Source organism: Vidua macroura, chromosome 3 (genome assembly GCF_024509145.1).
Source record: "Vidua macroura isolate BioBank_ID:100142 chromosome 3, ASM2450914v1, whole genome shotgun sequence".
Classification (NCBI taxonomy): domain Eukaryota; kingdom Metazoa; phylum Chordata; class Aves; order Passeriformes; family Viduidae; genus Vidua; species Vidua macroura.
Window position 1 is genome coordinate 22,039,386 of NC_071573.1, and position 20,944 is coordinate 22,060,329.

General features: G+C 43.9%; 2 protein-coding genes across 5 annotated transcripts in view; one reads left to right on the plus strand and one right to left on the minus strand.

The window, feature by feature from the left end:
• Positions 1–1,600: 1,600 nt before the first annotated feature.
• BROX (BRO1 domain and CAAX motif containing) lies at positions 1,601–19,015 on the minus strand. 4 transcript variants are annotated; one of them, XM_053972790.1, is made up of 13 exons: positions 18,954–19,015; positions 16,941–17,071; positions 16,194–16,300; positions 14,598–14,694; positions 13,172–13,267; positions 12,459–12,531; positions 12,027–12,132; positions 11,390–11,479; positions 10,583–10,668; positions 9,187–9,268; positions 8,017–8,167; positions 6,443–6,602; positions 1,601–5,988 (listed from the first exon to the last, which is right to left on the minus strand). In XM_053972790.1, exons 2-13 carry the CDS (start codon positions 17,039–17,041, stop codon positions 5,902–5,904), a joined length of 1,236 nt encoding a protein of 411 aa, XP_053828765.1. In that variant the 5' UTR covers positions 17,042–17,071; positions 18,954–19,015; the 3' UTR covers positions 1,601–5,901. The 4 variants fall into 4 exon arrangements, 3 of the variants coding, with proteins under 3 accessions (XP_053828765.1, XP_053828766.1, XP_053828767.1); XM_053972791.1 differs by lacking the exon at positions 18,954–19,015 and adding an exon at positions 18,458–18,518; XR_008436169.1 differs by lacking the exon at positions 1,601–5,988 and adding an exon at positions 10,258–10,331 and having other exon boundaries at positions 6,513–6,602.
• A 176-nt stretch (positions 19,016–19,191) lies between these two features.
• The window catches only part of AIDA (axin interactor, dorsalization associated), a 28,892-nt gene continuing 27,139 nt past the window's right edge, over positions 19,192–20,944 (plus strand). The window contains exon 1 of the mRNA XM_053972793.1: positions 19,192–19,414. Coding sequence (XP_053828768.1) covers positions 19,305–19,414 — 110 coding nt within the window. The 5' untranslated portion in view covers positions 19,192–19,304. The remainder of the gene's footprint in view (positions 19,415–20,944) is intronic.

Here is a 20,944-nt window from a genome sequence, read left to right on the forward strand (position 1 = left end):
CTTTTTCTGGTCAATTCATTAATACTTAATACTTAAAATACTTAAAAGTTTCTGCAGTTTGAAATACAAGAGCAAGAAAGTCCTTCATCAGGCTGACTAAACCTAGTGATACATGACTCAAATTTAACAAACCTGTCAAGGACTACTTGATCTTTCTTGGTCCACCCTTGATTAGAATCATCCTGTTCTGATTTTTCTGCAAGTGCTTTCTGCCACGCTGGTCTGTGAAGTTTGCACAAACTTCATACCATACCTAACATACCACACACTGATTGCTGTCTACTTGTGTGATAGCCATGGTTTCTGCTGTTTTCATCCACAAAGGCTGCACCTGGGCATGCAAAAGCTCCTTTGTGGGTATTGTAAAATGTACCCTTTGGAAATAGCTGATGGGCTGATACTATGCAGTGTAGTCTAAATTGTATTGATAGGGTTTATATTATTTGAACAAAAGAAAATAGCTAATTTTACAAATCATCAAGGGTTTTAAATCCTGGTGATAATCCCTTCAGACACCACCATTAAGTATTAAAGTAGGTTTGTAGTTTGAATATCTTCCTTTATATAGTATATTAATGTATTTTAGCATAGTTATAATAAAGAGATCATTCAGCCTTCTGAACTGGAGTTGGACATCATCATTTCTTCCCAGTGGGTTCGCCTGCATTTTACAATAGAAGGTCTAACTTGTGACACCTCCTCCCATTTTAAAGCTGCGGTGCTGTTCTTGGGTGCGCACCGTCTGTGCTGGGCAGCTGAGTGGAAGAGCTGCAGGAAAACACGAGCTCTGCTGCCCCTTGGTGGCCATCACTCCAGCAGGGTCCTGTGGGAATTTTTTATCCATTCGAGAGGGCTCTGTTGGTGCTGTTATGCAGGTTTTGACGATGTTTGGGGAGAAGGTGTTGACTAAACTGTGCTGACAGAAACTGGGGAAGCACAGCCAGCAGACAAGAGGGTCCAGGTGTCACAAGGACAAGGTTCCTGACCTTCAGATTTGAGAGCAACTCAACAAAGCAAGGGCAGCCTTACATCCAGGGCCCTTTACATGGACATTGCAAACAAGTCCTTTTTTGGGAAAGCCAGACAGAAAGATTGGAGGCATGAAACAATTATTAAAGACCACTACATGGCTCTGAGAGACAGATGAGACTCCTGGAGACAGCAGCAGATGCATGCTGGTTCAGATAGGGAAGACTGAGCCTGCTGTGCTAGTGAGGCTTCATCCAGAGTATCAGAGAAGTTATTCCCAAATAACCCCCTTCACACAGTGTATAGAATATCCCACAGTGTCACAGACCTCGGCACGTACTGAGATTTTGTACAGGTGTAAAAATTATGCCTAATTACTTTCTTTTTTTAAACAGGAATTTGGGAAGCCCATCTTCTCTCTTCCTGCCCCAGGACTTGACATGCTTCATTGTAGCTACTACTTCCATAAGGACCCAATTCATGGATCTTCCTTATTTAAGTCCTCCTTTAAGCAAGGATTAAGGATTCCCTATAATAATAAAGTTGGATTAAACTGCAGAAAGTAACATTCAAAACAGAGTCTCTTTCTTGCTACTGTGTGTAAAAATTTAAATAATGAAATAACACATGATACTTGAAGATTGTTTATTTTAAATGGTATTCTGAAATTCGTGGCTATATACAGATTTTCAACTATGAAGCTTAAGATTGCATGGTGACTGTCTTCACAAAGTAAGGCTGCTTGGTCAGTGATCTCAGAGCTGATTCCATTGAAGTGGGATTACTCAGAGTATAGGATGGCTTCTGGAAGCTTGTAATCCATGAAGGTACCAACACCAAAGGAGGGAGGCCTTCCTACATAAAAAGCTAATCAAGGGTCCCCTGGGTTGCCATGGGACCTTTGCTGAATTTGAGAACATCATCAGGGAAAGGTCTGAGTCAAACCAAGGGTCACTGTGGAAAGGCCTTTACTGCACTCACAGCCTGGAGACAGGTACACACTGCAGGGGCTTTTCCATGCCAGTCTTACGCACTGTGCTTTATTCCTCCCTCAGCTGGGCCAGTGACAAGAAAAAAACACAGAAAAAGGAAAAAAAAGCAGCTTATGCTACTATGGTAACTTAAGTGTGATCTTTAGAGACAGAAACTTTTTAGGGATAATTAATAGGCATGAACAGAATTTATGTTAATGCTGAAACTTCAATTTAGATACCAGACACAGGGATGGGATGAAATGTTTCACCCCGCAGCCAACAGACAAAAAGTCTTCACCTCTTGGAATTCCCATGGAAGACAGATGAGCTACTGCCTCCTCTCATGCTCCCCAGTACTAAAGGCAGAGATATGCTTCATGAGTTTGTTTTACACACAGACAATTAAAAATACATTTTAGTAATGTTTCCCATTAAAACTTTACCCATAGCACAGTACTGAAATCAGTGCAACAAAATGACAGGAAGGAGTATTTACAAGCATATGGTGTTGTACCAAATTTGCAAGACAAGAAAATTCTAAAGTGCAAAGTTGTCTCTATTCTACACAGACACAGAGATCCATTTTCCTGCTTGTTGTACAAATGACTACCATTGTTACAGACACACCACGGATCCATGCTGAACATCCAAGTGACCAAACACCATCCCTAGGCTGACAGGCAAAACTCCTCTACCAAATCCAGTGGGAGGCAGACATCCGCATCCAGGGGGCAGGTTTAGTCCCTCAGATGTAGGTGTGTCACATGCTGGATGGAGAGTAACTACTGAAAACTCAGGAACACGAAACATGGAGGAGGTTAATTTAAATACATGGAGGAAGGTATTTAAATAGAAATCCTACAAAGAGCTTAATGGTTTGGTTTACAGTAGATTAAAGACAATCACTGCTTTTCTTAAAGCACAAAACAGAGGGCCCAGCACTCCGTATTTTATTCAGCTGCAGTTCTGTCCTGCTTCAGATGGGGCACAAATTTTAAAGACTATTTACACCAACAAGATTTGCAGGCTTAGCCATGAGAGCCTCTAAAACCAGAGAGAGGCCACAAAAACAGGCTCTTGCAGCATTAGAATATTAAAAAGTCACCATTCAAAATACCTCACTCTTAAAAATTACTAAAGGGAGCTGTAAGAGAAAGAACATGGCTGCTGGGTTTCCAGATTCACTGAAACTCCCAGTTCATTCACCCATATTCTTAAGCATATTGGACAGTTAATCTATAACCTATTTACAGTAATTCCTGCTACTACCCAACAAAACCAGAAAAGAAAGCTGCTCATTGCCTCACAGCTCTCTCTACTTTGCAAACTAAACAGTCTCCAGCTTCTTATTTTTTGGCAAAACCATCCAATGTTTGCCACAGGATTTCAGCTACAAGTAAACAAAGTTTGTCTTGAAAAGCAACACATGTTAAGTGAATTAATTTGTTCCATTATTCTATTTTTAAACTACTACATCATATTTACTGAAACAGCTATGGCATAAGAGGTTACACAGCTAGGCTTAAGTAATGTCATCATCTGACACAATTCACTTGGTTATGCCCCAAACTATTTACAGTGAACTTGATTCAGACAAACCACTTGGTTTGAGAAAGCGTCCAAAGAATTCCAAGTCCATAAAATAATCTTTCCTACCAAGATGTTTGGGAACGACTTAGTCATGATTTGTTAATTTGATTTTAAGGTATTTCTCTACAGGAACCCATCCATGGGTAAAAGCTGCATTGGAAATGAGTCCCAGGACCTACATGTGCATTAGCAAATGAGGGCAAGTCTGTGCCACAGTTTGTAGCAGATGGAAGAGAAATTGAGGGGAGGAGGGAAAAGAGGATCTAGTCTGCACAGAAAGAAAACTAATTCAGTTGAGATGTGTACATATTGACAAAGAATTCTGAAAAACAATGAGTAGCTAAAAAAAATTGTGATTATGAAACTGAGTTAACTGTATCTTGAACCTTAAAGGGGGCAGGCTGAACAAATGTTGATGACTACAGCTGGAATACATTTTTAAAATCAAAATCTCTATAAGAAAACTAGCTCCACACTCTACCCTGGCAAAACCTAAGCTGGTCTTTTAACAATGCAAGAAGTCTAATGAGTCAGCTGATCAAGTTAGGAAAAGATTTGAGTAACTCTTCATGAAACATACTCCAGGTCCCCGTGCAGCACCAAAGAAATGGAGCCATTTCAGGTATGCATTCTTCTTGATACTCATTATCCTCTAGGCCCCTGCAGAACAGAAACTTCTTCCAAAGAAATTCAGCTCAATTTACACTTAGTTTTATGTGCAGAACTGACAGAAAGAAAATCCATCACGGGAAGCAAGGAGATCTGCATTTGATCAACCCACAACAGCCAGCATTAAAAGTCTCTTTGCCTTTTGCATCAACAAATTTTGTAACTTGGTCCAGTATCTCAGGAAGAATCTTGAGTTCCCTATTAACCTCCTTGGCAGCTTTTGTTCCACAGGCTTTCAAGGAGTTACACACCTGCTCTCTAAGCTCAGTGACTCCAAGCCCCATTAAGGATTTTAGAAGCATTGAATTATAGCACGGTGGAAGGTGAACAAAGAGTACAAAGTGAGGAATGTGTTTACAGTTTACATCACAGTAAGTGCATTTGCCATCATGTTTGTTGGAAGAGTGAACATTGTCAGGCTGCTCAGTTTCTCTCTCATGCCAAGAGAAGTGTAGCAACTGGTACCCAGGGATTGCAAGGCTCTCACTTCAACACATGCATCACATGTCTTTGCATTTGCAGCAAATCAGAAAGATGTTTTTGTTGTCAAGGGCGTTTTGCAGTGCTCAGCACTAAAGAATGCTGTCACATTCTCCACAGCAGGCAGAAATGGAAGCAGCAAGTTCTACAAAATCCTTTCTCAGCCTTGACTGGGCTTGGCTTCTGACAAGTTTTCTTCAGAAAGAGCTGATTTCAGTGCAATACTGCAAAAGCTGAGAAGCAGCACTGTTTACACAGGGCATAAAGGAAATCTAGAGCTGGCTTCCCAGCTGTGCCATCAGCTCTTCAGCTTGTCTTTCCTCCCTGCTCTCCTAACAGACACCACCCAGATGGAAACACAGCAACTTACTTCCAAATCCATTACCTTAGCATGACAGCTTCAAGAATTCCAGTGCCATGAGATTAAAACTGTCTGCAGCCTTCAAACCTAACAAAGTTTTGAAGATTCAAAAACTCTGAACAAATGACACAGGGTTGCTTTGCTTTTAAGCAATTCCATATTGTTTGCTGCATCACTTTCAGATACACTTTGATATGAAAGGAGTTGGATTAAAGGACAGACAAAGCTAAGGTTCCTTACTACAAATTCTGACATAAAAACCCTAATCTATAGAGGAAAGAACAGAGACTAATAGTTTCAGAACTTAAATTGTGCTCCTGTTATGCAGAACTTGAGGTTTCCCAAGTTCTGTGCAAGTCCTGTGAAATACCATAGGACTGTTACAAACCAAACCAGTTCTTCCCTCACTACAATTAGGTGAATTCAAACACAACAGTGTGCTAAGCCTGAATGACAAAACTTGAATAAATATAACTTTTCATGCAAACTTCTGTTTGCAGAATTGGACATGATATAGCATATAAGGTAATGGAAAAACCCTTAAGCATTACAATCATGATACTTCCTTTACTATTTGTGGGTAAAACTAAACCCACAAAAAGAAACTCCCTAGAGGCACAATAGGAACATTTAAGCCCACTCATTCTATGGTATCCCAGTGAAATCAAAAATAAATCAGATATAAATAACCTCCTAGAAATCCACCACATTCTTAAGCAAGATAGACACATATTAACAAAGGTAAATTAAATTAGTCTTCAAAATGAAAAGAGGAGAATCAAAAAAAAGGAGATCAGAACTAAAGCTCCAGAGTCCTATGAATAGAGTTTCAAAGTGAATTCAAAGCACTTATGGCATTTAAGAAATCTGGCATCCACTGTCTTTTTGAGGCTTTATATCTGGTTCCTTCAGAGGTTTTACTTCTTCATCTGGTTTTGGTTTAGCCTGCAAACAAGAAGAAAAAAAACCCAGCTAAATACCACAAGTACAAACCACTGTGTCTGCACAGTATTTATGCACAGCTAACTTTACATGTTATAATCTAATAGTCCCCTCTCTTTTCAAGGCTGAAAACTTTGAGTAAGCCCCAAGCAAGAGGGAAAAGACAACTGTTCTCTGTTTCAGCATCTTTTAATGAATCCTTTTCTAAAAAATAATCTTTCTCTAGCATGCTGCAACGTTACAGGACTTGGCAAAAAACGAGCTGATTTTCCAGATGCTGGCAGCGTGGCAGTGGTTAATTGACTTGCCCCTGGCACAACAGAAGGATGAGCTTAGGTTGTAGCCTTGTGTCTGCTTCCTACACTGAGCTGAGGAATGTTACAGAAGAGTCAAACTAACTCTGTATGATACACAGAATAAAGCCAGAGGGAAAGAACAGCACATGGGATTATCTTACAGCGTCCTCCTTTGGCCTCTTGGTGAGATCAAATGCTGCAACTGTTTCAGAAGTCCAGTGTGTGTTCAAAGCAGGAAATTCAAAAGGAACAGGCTCTACTAAGCCGTAGTTTGCTTTCAATTCCAGCTGGGGAGCCTCTGCTGGCACCTTCTGGAAATAGCTGGAACAGAATGCAGAAATGTATTTAAAATACAGTGCACTGTGTCTGCAAGTTTTGTTTGCAATTCTAAACAAAACAATCTAGGTTTTCACAGGGGCAAGCACTGCTGTTCTCTTCCATTTCATTAAGGCATTGCCTAACACACATTCTGCCAGCAAGAAGAAGAACAAAAGCAACTCCTTCCTAGTATTGTTGTTTGTTCCCTAATTGTGTGGCGGGTTTTCTCCTACTTAATAACCATTATTCCCAGTACTTCAATGAGAAGAGCATCTTTTGTCCAAAAAAACCCTTCAAAATACAAAAGAGGATTTAAAGTACTTTCCAAAGATGAAGAGGACAGTTCTTTTCCTAAGGAGTCCTAATGTGCCACAGTGGATAGCAGCAACACAGCAGCCCCCCAAAGACTGGCTACAGGGCAAAGCCTGACTCAGGGTGTCCCTCTGCCCTTGGCAGGCCAGCAGGGGCTCACACACTGACACACTCTGCCTCACTTCCTGTGCTGCACAGAGCTCTCCCAAAACAGCCACTGCTTTCTCTTTCCAAGTTTTGTTCTAGAGGGACACAGATGTGTTGAAACCTCCAGTATGCTGTTGTAGTAAGCTCTGACAATGGGTATTTGAACCAAAGCAGAGCATTTCTCTTCCTATAAGCAGTTCACTTTGATGTACTTGACCATCCTTTCCATTTAGTCAGTTCCCCTATTATGCAGGTCTTTAAATATCATAAAAATGGAAACAACAAACCTATTATGGAACACTAAATTGTAATAGTAGGGAAGGGGAGAAATAAATGAGCAAAAGAACTCTAAAGACAAACTAATCTTGATTATTTTCAACCGAAATAAAAACTTGGTATTTCCAAACCATTTTTGGAAGGACATTAATGAACAGAAAGCCATATTCACAATATTAACTATACTTGGACTAGTAAAGCTCCTAGCACCCTAAGCATGATCTTCATTGAAGACAGCACCGTGTTTTGACTTCCCTGCTTGCAAAGCAGAATCACCTACTGGTCTTCTCCATTTTCCCCTCTGTCCTCTTTTCCCTACTAGATCCCAGGAGACAGGAAGAGAGCATTAGAGCAACACAGCAACTTCAGCAGATTTTGTCCTGTGCAGAAGGAAAAGTAACCAGGTGGCTGAGGAATAAGGGAAGAAAACTGCTCAACCTCTCCAGGTGTCAGTCCAGCCCACCCTGCTGAACTGGCACAGGACATAGATTGGGACAGCACAGACTCACTGCAAATCTGCCAAGAGAAAATTAGAGAATTGCAAATTCATCTATAAGTTACATGCCATGCCCTAAAGGAATATAACAAATGGAGAGTAAAATTTACCATCCCATCCTGAAATAAATGCAAATGAGGTAATAACACTTCATGCAGAGTGCTGTACCAACCATGAATTACTTACATAAATCCATTCTCTCTCTGGCATTTTTCTAATGTGTTCTTAATCAAACTTCCTAATTTCCTAAAGAAAAGATGTCCAGAAGGTTTGGCAGTAGTCCCAGGCCCTTTGCTTTCTCCATATTCTTTGCACAATGCTTCAGCCTTGGCAAAAACTTTGTAAGAAAGAAAGGAAACAAAAATTATTTACATGATCCTCTTAAATCATGGTTCTGCTCTACAGTGCTTCAGTCTTAGAAGACACCTGAATCCAGTCAGGCCTCTTTCTTCTTAGAAACAAAACCAAACCAGCTCAAAGACAGCCAAGATTTACTGCATCCAACAAGTGACTAGGAACAGGAAAAGAAAAAGATAGGTTTTTTTGGTGGGAAGATGCAGGAAAGCATTCTTATATGTGGGGCAAAATGCACCAATAAGCCCAAGAACTGTGCCACATGGTAGGGAAAAACAGAGGGTATGAAGGTGTCCACACACAACTGATGCCCCAAACCAATCAATAACAGAGGGAGTGGGAGAAGAAGCACTCTTCTCTGAACAGCAGAGCAGTATTCATTTTACTCCAAGAAATCCAACTTAGTTTACTCTTAATAATTTTTCAGTTTATTTTTAAAACTAATATAAAAGTTTCCACTTTGAAGATTTGAGCATTTTTATACATTGCAGTAAAGTTATGCAGTGGCAGGCCAGGAGTAGAAATAGCTTTGAAGAGAGAAGACTGGGCAGAAGACCTTGGACTACTGCAAACGTGCCTGAATATACCTTTCAAATTAATAGAAAATAAGTAAGTTACTGAAAGTGTTTAAAAAAAACCAAGCATGATCTAGATTTACTATTTAACCTCCAAAGCAGAAATGGCTGCACTACTCTAACATATAGACCAGAAAACAGGATGACCAGACCATTGGTTTTTACACTGTGTATTGCAGGCAGCTCAAAGCCAGTCTTTAAGCCAGGCTAAGAAGTGAAGATGAAAATTTTCTGCAGAAATGTTATGAAAGGCAGTATTTGGTAAGACAAAAAAAAAAACCCAAAACACTATCTCTTTTCAAAGGTGTGCTGGATTTCCATCAGGTGACAGATTAAATCTTTATGGGAGAGCAAATTAACACAATACAGCAAAACAGAACAGGCATGACATCATCAGACCCTGTACTCCAGTCTCAACCACACTTACATTTTTCTGATTCCTGCAGAGATCTGATTGCTTCCCCACATTTATCACTTGCCAGCAAAGTCTGGCCATGGTAACAGTATGCCTGATGGGAGAGGACAAAATCATTACCAACATCACTGGGCACTTCCTGCACCAATCCCCTTCTCCTGCTCCCTACAGCAGCTGCAGCTCTTTGAAGCTGCCATTCCCTGCAGGTAGTTGACAGCTGGAGAATCCAAGTCAAAGCAGCATTCACTGAGCCATTAATGCAGTTCAACATGAACACTGTGAACCAGAACCACGACCACTTGGTTTGAACTGAGCTGTCTTAGCTCTAGCCAAGAGTAACTGAGCTGCACAAAGCTGTTTGACCTGAAGCACTGGCACACAGGCCAGCCCAACTCTCACTGTAGCAGTGTGCAGCATCAAGCCCCAGCACAGAGAGACAATGAACCCCAGGCAAGTTTACAAAGCTAAGACTGAAAACTGAAACTACCTGAACTATTCAAAAACTCCATCTGCGACAAACATCATTGAATCTGGAAGAGATGAAGTGTTCTGCTGTCTGAGATATTTTGTCATAGTCCAAATACCTTTTCCACCCCCAAAAAGTCCCCTTCCTTCACACCTGTGCTTGAAGGTGTTATTGTATTCCAGTGAGAACTGAATTGCCTATGTTCTATTACCAGGAGCTGAGTTTAACTAGTAAATAAAACAGGTGAAGGAACAATCCCATCAACTAATGCCCACCTTGCCCCCCTTCCTTTAGTGTCTGTTCTCACAGTACAAATCTATCTAAACCACTGCCCAGATCACTCAAATTTAAAAAAAGGGGAAGTACACAACTCTGACCCTCTCTCACCTCTCAAACCTGCTAATAAGGCAAGCAGATTTTAGCTACAGGTTCAGCCTAAGAGAAAGACAATTATGTAAACTGCTTAGCTTGGGCCTTTTGTACAGGATAAAAAAGACAAATTACAGGCTGTGGCAGGCTACGAGACACAGCAAATGGAGCAGATGAAGATCTCAAGGGCACTACAGTACTTGCTAGGAGATCCATCAGGCAGAGGGGGACAGCTCTTGGAATAGTACCTTTTGGTACTTGATGCAGTTTCTTTCAGGACCTTCATAAAAATGCTCAGCTCTGAACTGTGCCTAGGATCAGACTGTGATGTAGACAACAGAGAGCACCATTATGCTCAACCTGAATGGCTTCAATTAAAGATCTGTGATCACAACAAATCCACACTGCTGCAATTTCATTTGGCTCCACAAAAACAGTTCAAATGTCACTGACACTGCACAATTCCTCTTCACAGTATGCAAAGAAAGCCAAGGCAATACTTAGCTCCCATTCCCTATGCAGCCCTTGGCAGACAGACAACAAGCTGTGACTGCTGCCACCCAAAGTACTTACGTAGGCCATATAGAAACAGCTCTTCAAGTTTAAGTACTTCCTCCATTTACCTGCATAGGTTGGATCCAAACTGGATAATGTTTGATCTGTAAACACATATGTAAAGTTATTCTTAATACATTTCCAAAAAGAAAAATCCCAAACACATTAAAAAAACAGAATTCTTAAACTTAGCAATAGCTCCTACTATAAAGTATCCAGAAAAAAGGGACAAAAATTCCTCCTGCAAAAGCACAGAAAAACCATGAGAAAAACCCCAAAACTTTGCAGCTATCATGCAGTTGTCCCCAGAATCCCCGAAACTGCTGTCCACTAAGTGTGGATGACTATTTCTTTAAGTATGTTTAGGCAGCATTTCAAAGCTTGTTCCTAGTTTAAGTTCCAGTAGTGACTCCCATACTCCTGCACTTCTCCCACTTGCCTCAGTAGTCCCAGAGATCATTTTACTCTTCTGGAAGGTGGCACATAATGAACCCACTCCACTCTCCATGCTCTGCATCATGATCTGCTGCCCAAATGCAGCTGGAACACACTCCACTGACATCAGGCCATTTGTCTGCTGCTAGTCTGTTTTCCTTCACTAATGTTTCCTACCATCAGCTACAGAAAAAGATTCCCACAAAACCGAAAAGCCTTATCAAAATACATGCTGATAACTGAAGCCTTAAATGTGCTAAATAGAAGCTAAATACACACTCCATATTCACTGAGAACAGCATTAATATTGCAATTTATGAGTGGGTTAAGTATATCTGCTGGCAAGAGTGCATAAACCAAGTCACTAGGGACACGAAACAAGACACTCACCAGCTTTTTGGTAGAAGTTGGCTGTTTCATAAGCAAGAGCAGCTATTAGGCCTGGATTGTGTTTAAGCTCAATAGCCCGAGCAATTGTCACTGAAAAATAGTTCCACACCAGGTTTAAGTTTAATTGAAATGTCCCATCACATCAAATCAGCAGAGGCACTTAGGGTTTTAAAACCCCTGCATGAACAGAAAATAGATGTGCAGTCAAGCAACAGCAGAACAAAGACAGATTGTTTCTTGGATATATTGATTCCAATTTAACAAAAAAACTGAAGGAACGTTAGCCTTAAGATTAGCTAATAAACAGAAGCTGCACATATTTTAAAGTAAAGGAACTGGGAATTTCTGTTAGGTAAGCATGGTGGTGAAAGGAAAAAGTAAGAAAAAGAAGTAGTGCTACATACAAGTTCTTCCAAAGTGAAAGATATTCCATATTACAATTTTAATATCAGACTGATTTTTTGCATTTTCCTTCTATAATTGCAATGCAATTTTCTTTAAAAGCAACTCGCCCCACTATGCCACAGTACTTCAGGAGAATAAAAAACCCACAGCCTTGCTGCCAAACAGAATTCATGAGACAGCAGTGACCCACAGTGTCATTTCCCACACCCAAACAATGTATATTTGAAGATACCTTCTTGAGCTTCAGCTTGACACTGTATGATGTAGGAGTCTATGAGTCGAGCTTCTAAATCTCTTCCCTTTTCCACAGGTGTAATCAATTTTGGAATGTGACTTTCCTAAATACAGAGCAAGTCTCAGAGTTAGTTTAGGCCTAATACCAGTGCAAAACAAGTGCCTCATTCCTAAATGGATGGGACATACTGAGTGAAGGTCCCAAGACAGCACTGTAGACATGATATGGGCAGACAGACAAACCACTCTTCCTGTGCCACTGGGAATGAGTTGCAGGGATTGAGTGGTACCACAACATATTAATACCCTTCTGTTTCCTGCATCATTCAGGTGCTCTCAGGTATGTGTGTATAGCAAAGGCCTCTCTAAGACAAAAAGTCAAGTACTTGGAGACACCTCAAAGAACAGACAGCAAACAAAGTCCTTCTACCTTCAGGTGTTTAAAAATCCCAGCTGCTATCTTCAGGCTGCGGTGAACATCTTTTGCTTCATCTTCTGTTATACTGAGAAAATAGAATGAATCGGTAAAATTATAATTAGAAAGGGACTCTAAGTGTCATTTAGTGCCACCTCCTACTTTGGGGCACTACATTTGGCAACAGCAAATCAGGTCAGTTATGGCTTTGTCTAGATGAATCTTAAATCCTTCAAGAATCGAGAGCCCACTAATTCTGTGACCTGTCCCACGGATGTGCTACCCTCAGAGTAAAGGAGTTTCTTACAGTGTCCAATCATGAAATAATCTTATAGAACTTGCTTGAAAAAAAATTAAATGTAAGATCCTGTGATGACTCTCAAGTAAAAGGCAACCTCAGTGTTAGAAGCCAAGGATTTAGAAGTCTGCAGGGTTAAACATCAGCAGAGCTGTGATTTTAAGAATCTCAGTTTTGTACCTGGACATTTAGAGGGGGACTGATGAAGGTTTATTGACAACTGACACTTTCTCTGTATCACAGTCATGTGGTACTACTGCACTTGGTTTACAGAGGCAAGAAGGGATTGAAGTGCTTCTGTGTAAAGACCAACTGCCTCCTGGAACTCCTCTGAGCTGGACATTTCCTATAGCAGACAACCCCCAGAAGCTGCTAAATCTTTGGTGGAATATTGCTGCAGCAGAATTGTTAAGAAAAGAAAACCACTTACTCTTCTTTTCCAGCGAGTCTTGATGCATATTTTGTGTACCATAGAGCTACATTAAATCCCATGGAAACCAGTTCAAACACTGCATCCTGCTGGGCACTAAAGAAAGACAGACAAAAAACCCCAAAAACTTAATGCATTAAGTTTTGTTCTCACATCTCTCTCTGCTGATAGTTCACATAGCAAAAGTCAACATTTCTCTCCATAGAGCATTTTTCATTTAAGATGTCAACAATTTCCAATTCCAAACCTCCTACTTGCTGAACTGCCTAAGAGAGACTTGCATTTTTTTACTTATTTCCTTTAAGAACTCATAATTAGAATCTAGAATCTCCCACATTCAGATACCCACCCTTCCCTTTTGAGAACTTTTATTTTAAAACTGTACCTTGAGATTTGTTTAGCTTTGGGTGTGGCTGACATTTTTCCATCTCTCTTTTTTTTTTTTTAATTGCACAATTTGTGGAAAGATTTACCCTGGAATGTCCACTTTAAAGTTGTACTGCTAAATTAATAAGTCGGAGTCTGTTATAAGTCTCTCAAATAAATGTTACTGCAATTATTTATGTAACTGCAGACAAACAGCATGTGCAAATAGCAGGACATTTCAAAAGCTAAAAAGAGAGTCTTTGAAAATACCGAACTTGCAATCACAAGCTCAGTTTAGCTTAGGAACTAGCAAACCTTTTAAAAAGAAAGATGTGGGAGTGGGAAGACTAATGCTGGCACAAGTACAAGTGTGTATGACCGTGAGAAAATTAGAAGAAAGTCCTAATCAACAGATTTTCTTCCATGGGGAATTAAAGCTTTGAGGAGGTCAAGCACTTCTAGCTAAAGCCTGACAAATTTGTAGGCATGACTATACAACACAATTACCTCCAACAGCAAGAGACAAGTGAATAATTCAGAAAGTTACAGATCTGTATTCCTCCTGGAAACAGATGATTTGTTTGTTTGAACCAAGAGGACACGTACTCAGAGCTTCAGAGGACAAGAACAAAATCAGATCTTCAGTAACACTGGGACCTCCAAACACACAGAAGTTCCTGGTCAGACAATAGTGTCAAATTAAGTTTTAAACTGCAGCGAGCTTTGTTACCATGCTCAACTCACTAATACCCTCAAAGCTCTTCTTTGTACTGCTCTAGACAACTGCAGGTTCAGTTTTGTAGATCAACTGAGACCCAATGGATCCTTCTAACGTTATTGTGCATTCTCACAGCTTTACATAAAGGCCATGCACACTTCAGAACACCTAACACAGTACAGAAGTTACCAAAAACACAGCAACACCTTTTTAGGAACTATTTTGTGTTCAAGACCTTGCTGTGTTTCTGTTTCCCTTCAGGCCTGTGCTGGCACAGGTGCACGTGTATAACAGAGCAGCAGAGAGCAGCTGCATACCCCGCACCCAGAAAAGCACACGCACCTCGGGACTTGTCCTTGTAACGTGTCTGTCCACTTGAAATTCTGAATATATCTCAACTTGCACTCTTGGGAAGAGTCATCCAGTGAAAGGATAAAACCTATGGAATAATAAAACAGGCAATCTCAAAGTAGGAAACAGAAATGAGTAATGAAGGAGATGGATCAACACGAATACAGATATAGATAAAGGAATGTTTCTTGCTGAACCCCTCAAAACCCCATGTTGCTTCCTGGGGTTTTTATTCCTCAGTATCTTGAGAACAAAATGTGGAAAAAACCAACCAGCTACTCCAGGAAACTGCTTGCCCAGCATGTTACCAACTCAGTTCTGAGAATCTTGCCTGCTCAAGGAAAACCTGGCAGATGTCTGCATGTCCCATATGGTGACAAGTTGGGAGTGGGACTGGCCCAGGTACAGGATGGCTGAGGTTGTTCAAGGAGAGTGAGTGGCTGTCTCTGCCACCGTAGTGGCAACCAGGAAATTCCAGGAAAAGCTGCCTGGTCAACAGGGAGAGGGAAAAGGGTTTCTAAGCATGGGCTCAACTAGTCATCATCTGTCTCCAGGGCTACAGGAAACTGGTTCTTTATGTCTAGTAGCCCAGAAAACAGCAGTTAGTGGGATGAAGCTCATGCTATGGGACGTTCAAATCCTAGCATATGCAGACCCAGGAATTTTTTAGGGATGCTAAAGAAGGGCCTTGGTCTGATCAGGTCTTACAGACTGTCAAGAGCGTGCCATAGCAGCTACTGGGGCTACACCTATCAATGTGTCACATGTTTATAAAATCAGAAAATACTTGTTCCTTTTGCATGCAGAAGATTTTAGTGCCCAAGCATATTTTCCTGAAGAAACTCTCCAAATCTTGACTGTTGCAACAGGGATTCTTATCTGACCTTTAGATGTGACATTAGTTTACAACTTCCCAGGAGCTCACTAAACCAACATTTACTTCCCACAGCTGAAAGAACCCACTTTCCAGGAATCAGCTGATTCCTGAAAACTCAGTCCTAAGAAACCTGGCTGAGCACCTGACTGCTAAGAGACAGTTACCCAAATATTGGCAGAAGGAAGGTTTCAAAGGAATGTGTCAGCACAGCTGAACCATCTACTGAAAATGCAGATACCATGCTAATGAGCACCTACATATACACACACCTAAGACAAACAGCAGTAGCATAAACTTGCAACAAGTTTATGGTCTAGTATTAGACAAACCAGCAGTTTACACTGAATAGTAAATTATATCAACTAATTAATAGACTCAATTTGCACTTAGGGAGCAACTCACCACCACCTAAAAGACAAACACACATTTTCTCCTCCAACAGGAAGCAGAATAAGGTTAAGGGAAGGAGGGCAGGGCTGCCAGCACTTAGTACTGGCAGGGTCACAAAGGACACTGAAACTTGGAGAAGAGGCCTGGTGAGCAGCTAGCACTGGTATCAAGCACAGAACCCATGAAGATACTCTCCTTCCTGAGAAGCGCAAAGCTTCTTTACAGGAGATCAGCACAATTAACAATTCTGAGAAGTGACATTAAAATTGAACTGATACTTCTCTTGATTAATTATTAGTACTGCTAATAAATCTCCCTACCTTGCAGGAGTGAGAAGTACAAGTCAGCTGCATTCTTCATCATTTCTGGATTACAACTCGAGTCTGTAAACAGCTCCAATAGCCGTGTTCGAGATAACCGTAAGTCACTAAATGAGAGGAGAAAAAACAAAAGAAAAGAAAAACATCAGAAATCTTATTTAAAAATGTACTAATACAGGAAACTCTTCCTTTCTCCTCTGGATACATATGACTGGACACACAGGAGTGGATAATGAGTACTCAATCTACTGTTCTAGCACTAACTAAAATAACTGTGCCTTTAGCTACCAAGAGGTTGGGTGCACAGAGAGGAAAGGGAAGTAACGAGCAGGAATATTCTTCAACATTAGAATGGGATGATGAGATGAAGAGATAAGGATAGATCTGCAAAATAGGCTGAGATCCCTTTTCATTACATTCCTATCCACAGCAGAACAGTCAGGCCCTATCCACTTATGGAAATTAAGCAATCTTTTGCAGAGGAATGCACAGTCATCAGAAAGACAATGAAGTGTTTAGTCTTTTGCCTCTGCATTGTTGTAATTGGCCTTGCTGTGCACTCAGAGACTAGAAAACTGGAGAATTCATTCTCTGTAAGCAAATGTTCAATGCTAGCAGTGTCTTACTGCCTCCCTGCCTACACATCTCTAGTCATCTTCAGTTCAAAAACTGAAGAGCAACCATTACATTTAAGGATGTCCCCCAAACCATAAGAGGCAGAGTAAAGCCAGTCCCAAGTACACTTACTTGCAAACCTTTGTTGCAGCTGGAGTGGTGGCTACCCCATAATAATTAAATGAAACGGGAGCTGTAGCCTTCAGAGGGTTGCGATGGAACCAGTGGGTCATTTTCTTCCTGTAATGTTGTTTATGCCAAACCTACGGAGCGGAAAGGAAAGAACAGCTGCAGGAACAGGTACAACTGAGGTGCTGCAGATGTCCTGCTCCTCTGCTCACAGAAACATATTCCAAATGTAAACAACTAGGCAGGAAATTAATTTGCAATTTTTTTTTCCCATTTGAAATGCCAAGCTTCCATATGCCTTGTGTTCATCATCCATGTGCTTTGTGTGAGAATTGCACTCTCTTGAAATACAAATGCTTTCTGAGGCAACTATTTTAAGTTAGGCAAAAAGCTACCACCTACTTTGCTCTATGTGAGCACACACATTGCTAGGAAAAAAACCTCCACATTTGTTACCTCGTGCATAAGGCTGAACATATCTGTAAATTACAGGAGAAATATCTCAGAATTACAGAATCAATTGAGTTGGAAAAGACCCTGAGATTACCGAGCCCAACCTTTGTGACAACACTACCATGTCAATTAACCATGGCACTGAGTGACATGTCCAGCCTTTCCTTAAACACCTTCAGGGATGGAGGTGGGTGACTCCAGCACCTCCCTGGGCAGCTCATTCCAATGTTTAACAACTCCTTCTGTGCAAAACCTGAACCTCCTTTGGCACAGCGTGAGGCCACTTCCTCTCATCCTGTCACTTGATACCTGGAAGAAGAGGCTGATCCCCAACTTGCCACAACCTTCTTTCAGGGAGTTGTAGGGACTGATAAGGTCATCTCTGAGCCTCCTTCCTCTTTTCCAGGCTAAATCTCAATTCACTGAGATCATTATACTGTGTCTCGTCTATCTGTGAATAACTTGTATTTGGGAGCCTTTGGTATAAACGAACCTGCAACCACAAACCCTGACTGAAAACATGGATCTATTTACACACGTGTATCAGACCTGGAAGGCTGAGAGAGCAGAGATAAACTCTACTCTCTCTTTTTTTTCGCTTCAATTTCAGCAGCCAAATATAACACAAGCATTGCAGTGAGTTTTACAACGGCAGTGTGGGGTGATAGAACATAATGGGCACATCCTGAAGATGGGAGGGCCCTAAAAGATCACCATGAGGACAGAGAAACTGAGAAGCAAGTTGTGTGCTCTCCATCCTCAAAGGCTTTCCACACTCCGCGGGACAAAGCCGCGAGCCGCTGGATTGACCTCGGAGCTGTCCCTGCTGTGAGCAGGACGCGGGACCGGAGACCCGCCAGGACCTCCATCATCCCGAGGTCCTTTTGAAATCCCTTCAGTTCATCCCTAGAAACACACTCTGCAGCTTTGCTGAAACAAACAAACAAACAAAACCAAAACAGACCCAAGAAGGTCAGCCAGCACTGACTCCCCGGCACTGCCCAGACCCTCCTGACCGAGCAGGGGGGGCTCGTTCATCGCGTCGGCACCTATCGCGCCGTGCTTACCGTGCCGGCACCTCCCGGGGCCCGTCCGTCAGGCCAGCGGCCGTCGCGCCGTGCCCACCCACCCGCGCAGCGCTGCTGTCCCCGCGGTGTCGCGGCCCGGCCCGGGACGGTCCCTGAGAGGATCCCGAGGCCGCGGGACCCCGGCCCGGCCCCGCCGCTCCCGGCGGTGCGTCACGCGCCCGCCGCCGCAGGCAGCGCCAGCCGAGAGCCGATGGTACCGCCCCATCGCGGCCGATCGCATCGACCCCGCCGCTCGCCCTCCTCCCCACCGGAGTCCCCGGGCCGCCGTCGCCAACAACAGCCCCGCGGCTGTCGGGCGTCCCCACGGGACAGCGGCCGCCGGCGCGACCGGGGCCCACAGTCCTCCGGCGGGAAGGACCCCCAGACGCCACCAACACCGGCGGGAGCGGGGACGCCAGCAAACCAGCAGCGGCACCTGCCCTCCCCGAGGGGCGAGAGCCGCCTGCGGGGCTGCAGAGGGGGCGCCGGGGCTTACCTGGGGGCGGGCCTGCGGCGGCGGCACGGCCGGGAGCGGAGGGCGGAGCGGAGGGAGGAGCGGAACGGCCCCGCCCGGGCCCCGCCCGTGCGCATGTGACCGGCGCCATGACAGGTACCGGGGCGGAAGTGGCGCTCTCGCCTCGGTAGCGATGGCGCGGGCGGGCGCGGCCGGCGCCGCCTCCCCGGCTGGGCGGTGCGGGCGGGAGGCGCCGCCGCGCTCGGGTGTCCCGGGGCCGGGCCGGGCTGTGCCGGGCGGGGCGGTGCCGGCGGCGCGGGGCTGGCGGGAGCGGCTGTCCGGCGCGGTGGGTGCCCCGGCGCGGGGTGAGCATGGTGCCCTAGCGCTGGGGCTATGTCGGAGGCGGCCCGCAGCCTCCTGCAGCGCTGGGGCGCCAGCTTCAGGAAGGGCACCGACTTCGACTCCTGGGGGCAGCTGGTGGAGGCGATCGACGAGTACCAGATGTGAGTGCGGGCCGGGTACGGCCCCGGAGTCCCGGGCGAGGCTCCGGGGTGAGGGAGCGGCCCCGGCTGGGGCGGGGCAGGGCAGGGCAGGGGGGCCCCACCGGGCCCAGGCCGCGGCCCCCTCACCCCTGGGGCCCCGCCGGCGGCTCCGGCCCTTCCCCAAGGCTTGGGGCCGGGGGCCGAGGAGTCCCCTCGGGGGGTGCACGGCTGAGGAGCGAGGCGGGAGCCGGCCGTCCTGCTCTCTTGGGAGGGCGGCAGTGGCCGGCGTGGAGCTTGGAGCAAACTGGTTTGGTGGAAGGTGTGTCCCTGCCCATGGCAGTGGATGGAACAAGGTGATCTTTAATGCCCCTTCCACCCCAAACCAGGTTGTGATTGTGAGAGCGTGGGCTGCCGGTTGGTTGGTGGAGCCCCCGAGGCACCACTGGACCTAGATGCTCCCATCCCCATCACTCTGTTGCCCTGGCACCACGCTTGTGGCAACTGAGCGACCTGGCAAATGGGCTGTCTAAGTATCAGCCTTAACCAAAACACCTCCCAGCCAACCCATCAGAATGAAAAGGGGTCCATCCCATGCTCGTGTCCCTGGTGGTACCAGGGTGGGAGAGTGGCAGCCCCAGTCAGGTTTGCTGGCACAGGGTGACACCTCCCCATCCATGAATCCTTTGGCAGCAGAGGAGTATCGGCTGCAGGGCACTGATGATGGAGTCCTTGGAAACACACCTGGTACCTTTAGTCAGATGTTCTTCCCTACTACTCCATTTCACCATGAAAGTTATTTCTTCACGATTGGAGTATTTCAGGCCAGGCTTCTCATGGTGAACTTCCTGGAAGTTGATAAGAGGGTTGGCACTTGTTTACCAAGAGAAAGTCAGCTCAAGAGATGCCCCCTGAGGGATCTTTTAGCACTGTTCAGGACTGGTCAAGTTGGGTTCTAACCACACCAATTGCCAGTTCAATTGTCATTCAGAGTAACTGGTCTGCTGGCCTTGTACCGGGTGGTCAGGAGAAGCTGTAATCTCATCATTTCCTTCACTCACCAGGAAGGATGATGCAAGTTCAGTGATATGCAGTTTGCTGATGGCCTTTAGAGAAGGGCAAACTGTTACTCTACAAACCTTGGCAGAGAGATAAAAAGAAGTTTTCTTCCAGATCTCTATCTTGGCAGAAAAAAAGAATCATCAAAAGTAAAATAAGATATTTTTACTAGCTATCCTTATGTCGATGTCTACTAGGAGTCCAGTAGAATCCTAATGCTTTAAATTGTCTAAGCAGTCTGAGCACTGAGTTTCATATAGTGGTGTTTCTTTGGAATTAAGTCTTTGGGCTCTCCTTCTGAGCTCTCTTAATTGAGAAGTGAGGTCACTAAACATGTGCAGACAGTCCAGTTTGAGAATTGAAGTGCAACTTCTGTTGCCTTCCTCACTCTGTTGCTGTGTCAGGTGAGACCTGAGCTGATCTCCACACCTGGCTCTGTTCTGACCTGGGAGCAGTGTGGTGTCTTTCTAAGGAAGCTCCTCTTGGGTGGAAGCT

Coding starts and splice junctions, on each gene's coding strand:
- BROX (XM_053972790.1), bottom strand. CDS start 17,041: ATGACCCACTGGTTCCATCGCAACCCTCTGAAGGCTACAGCTCCCGTT. Junction 12,532..13,171: donor AGACTCGCTGGAAAAGAAGA/GTAAGTGGTTTT, acceptor CTATTTTCTCAG/TATAACAGAAGATGAAGCAA. Junction 12,133..12,458: donor GGATTTTTAAACACCTGAAG/GTAGAAGGACTT, acceptor CTCTGTATTTAG/GAAAGTCACATTCCAAAATT.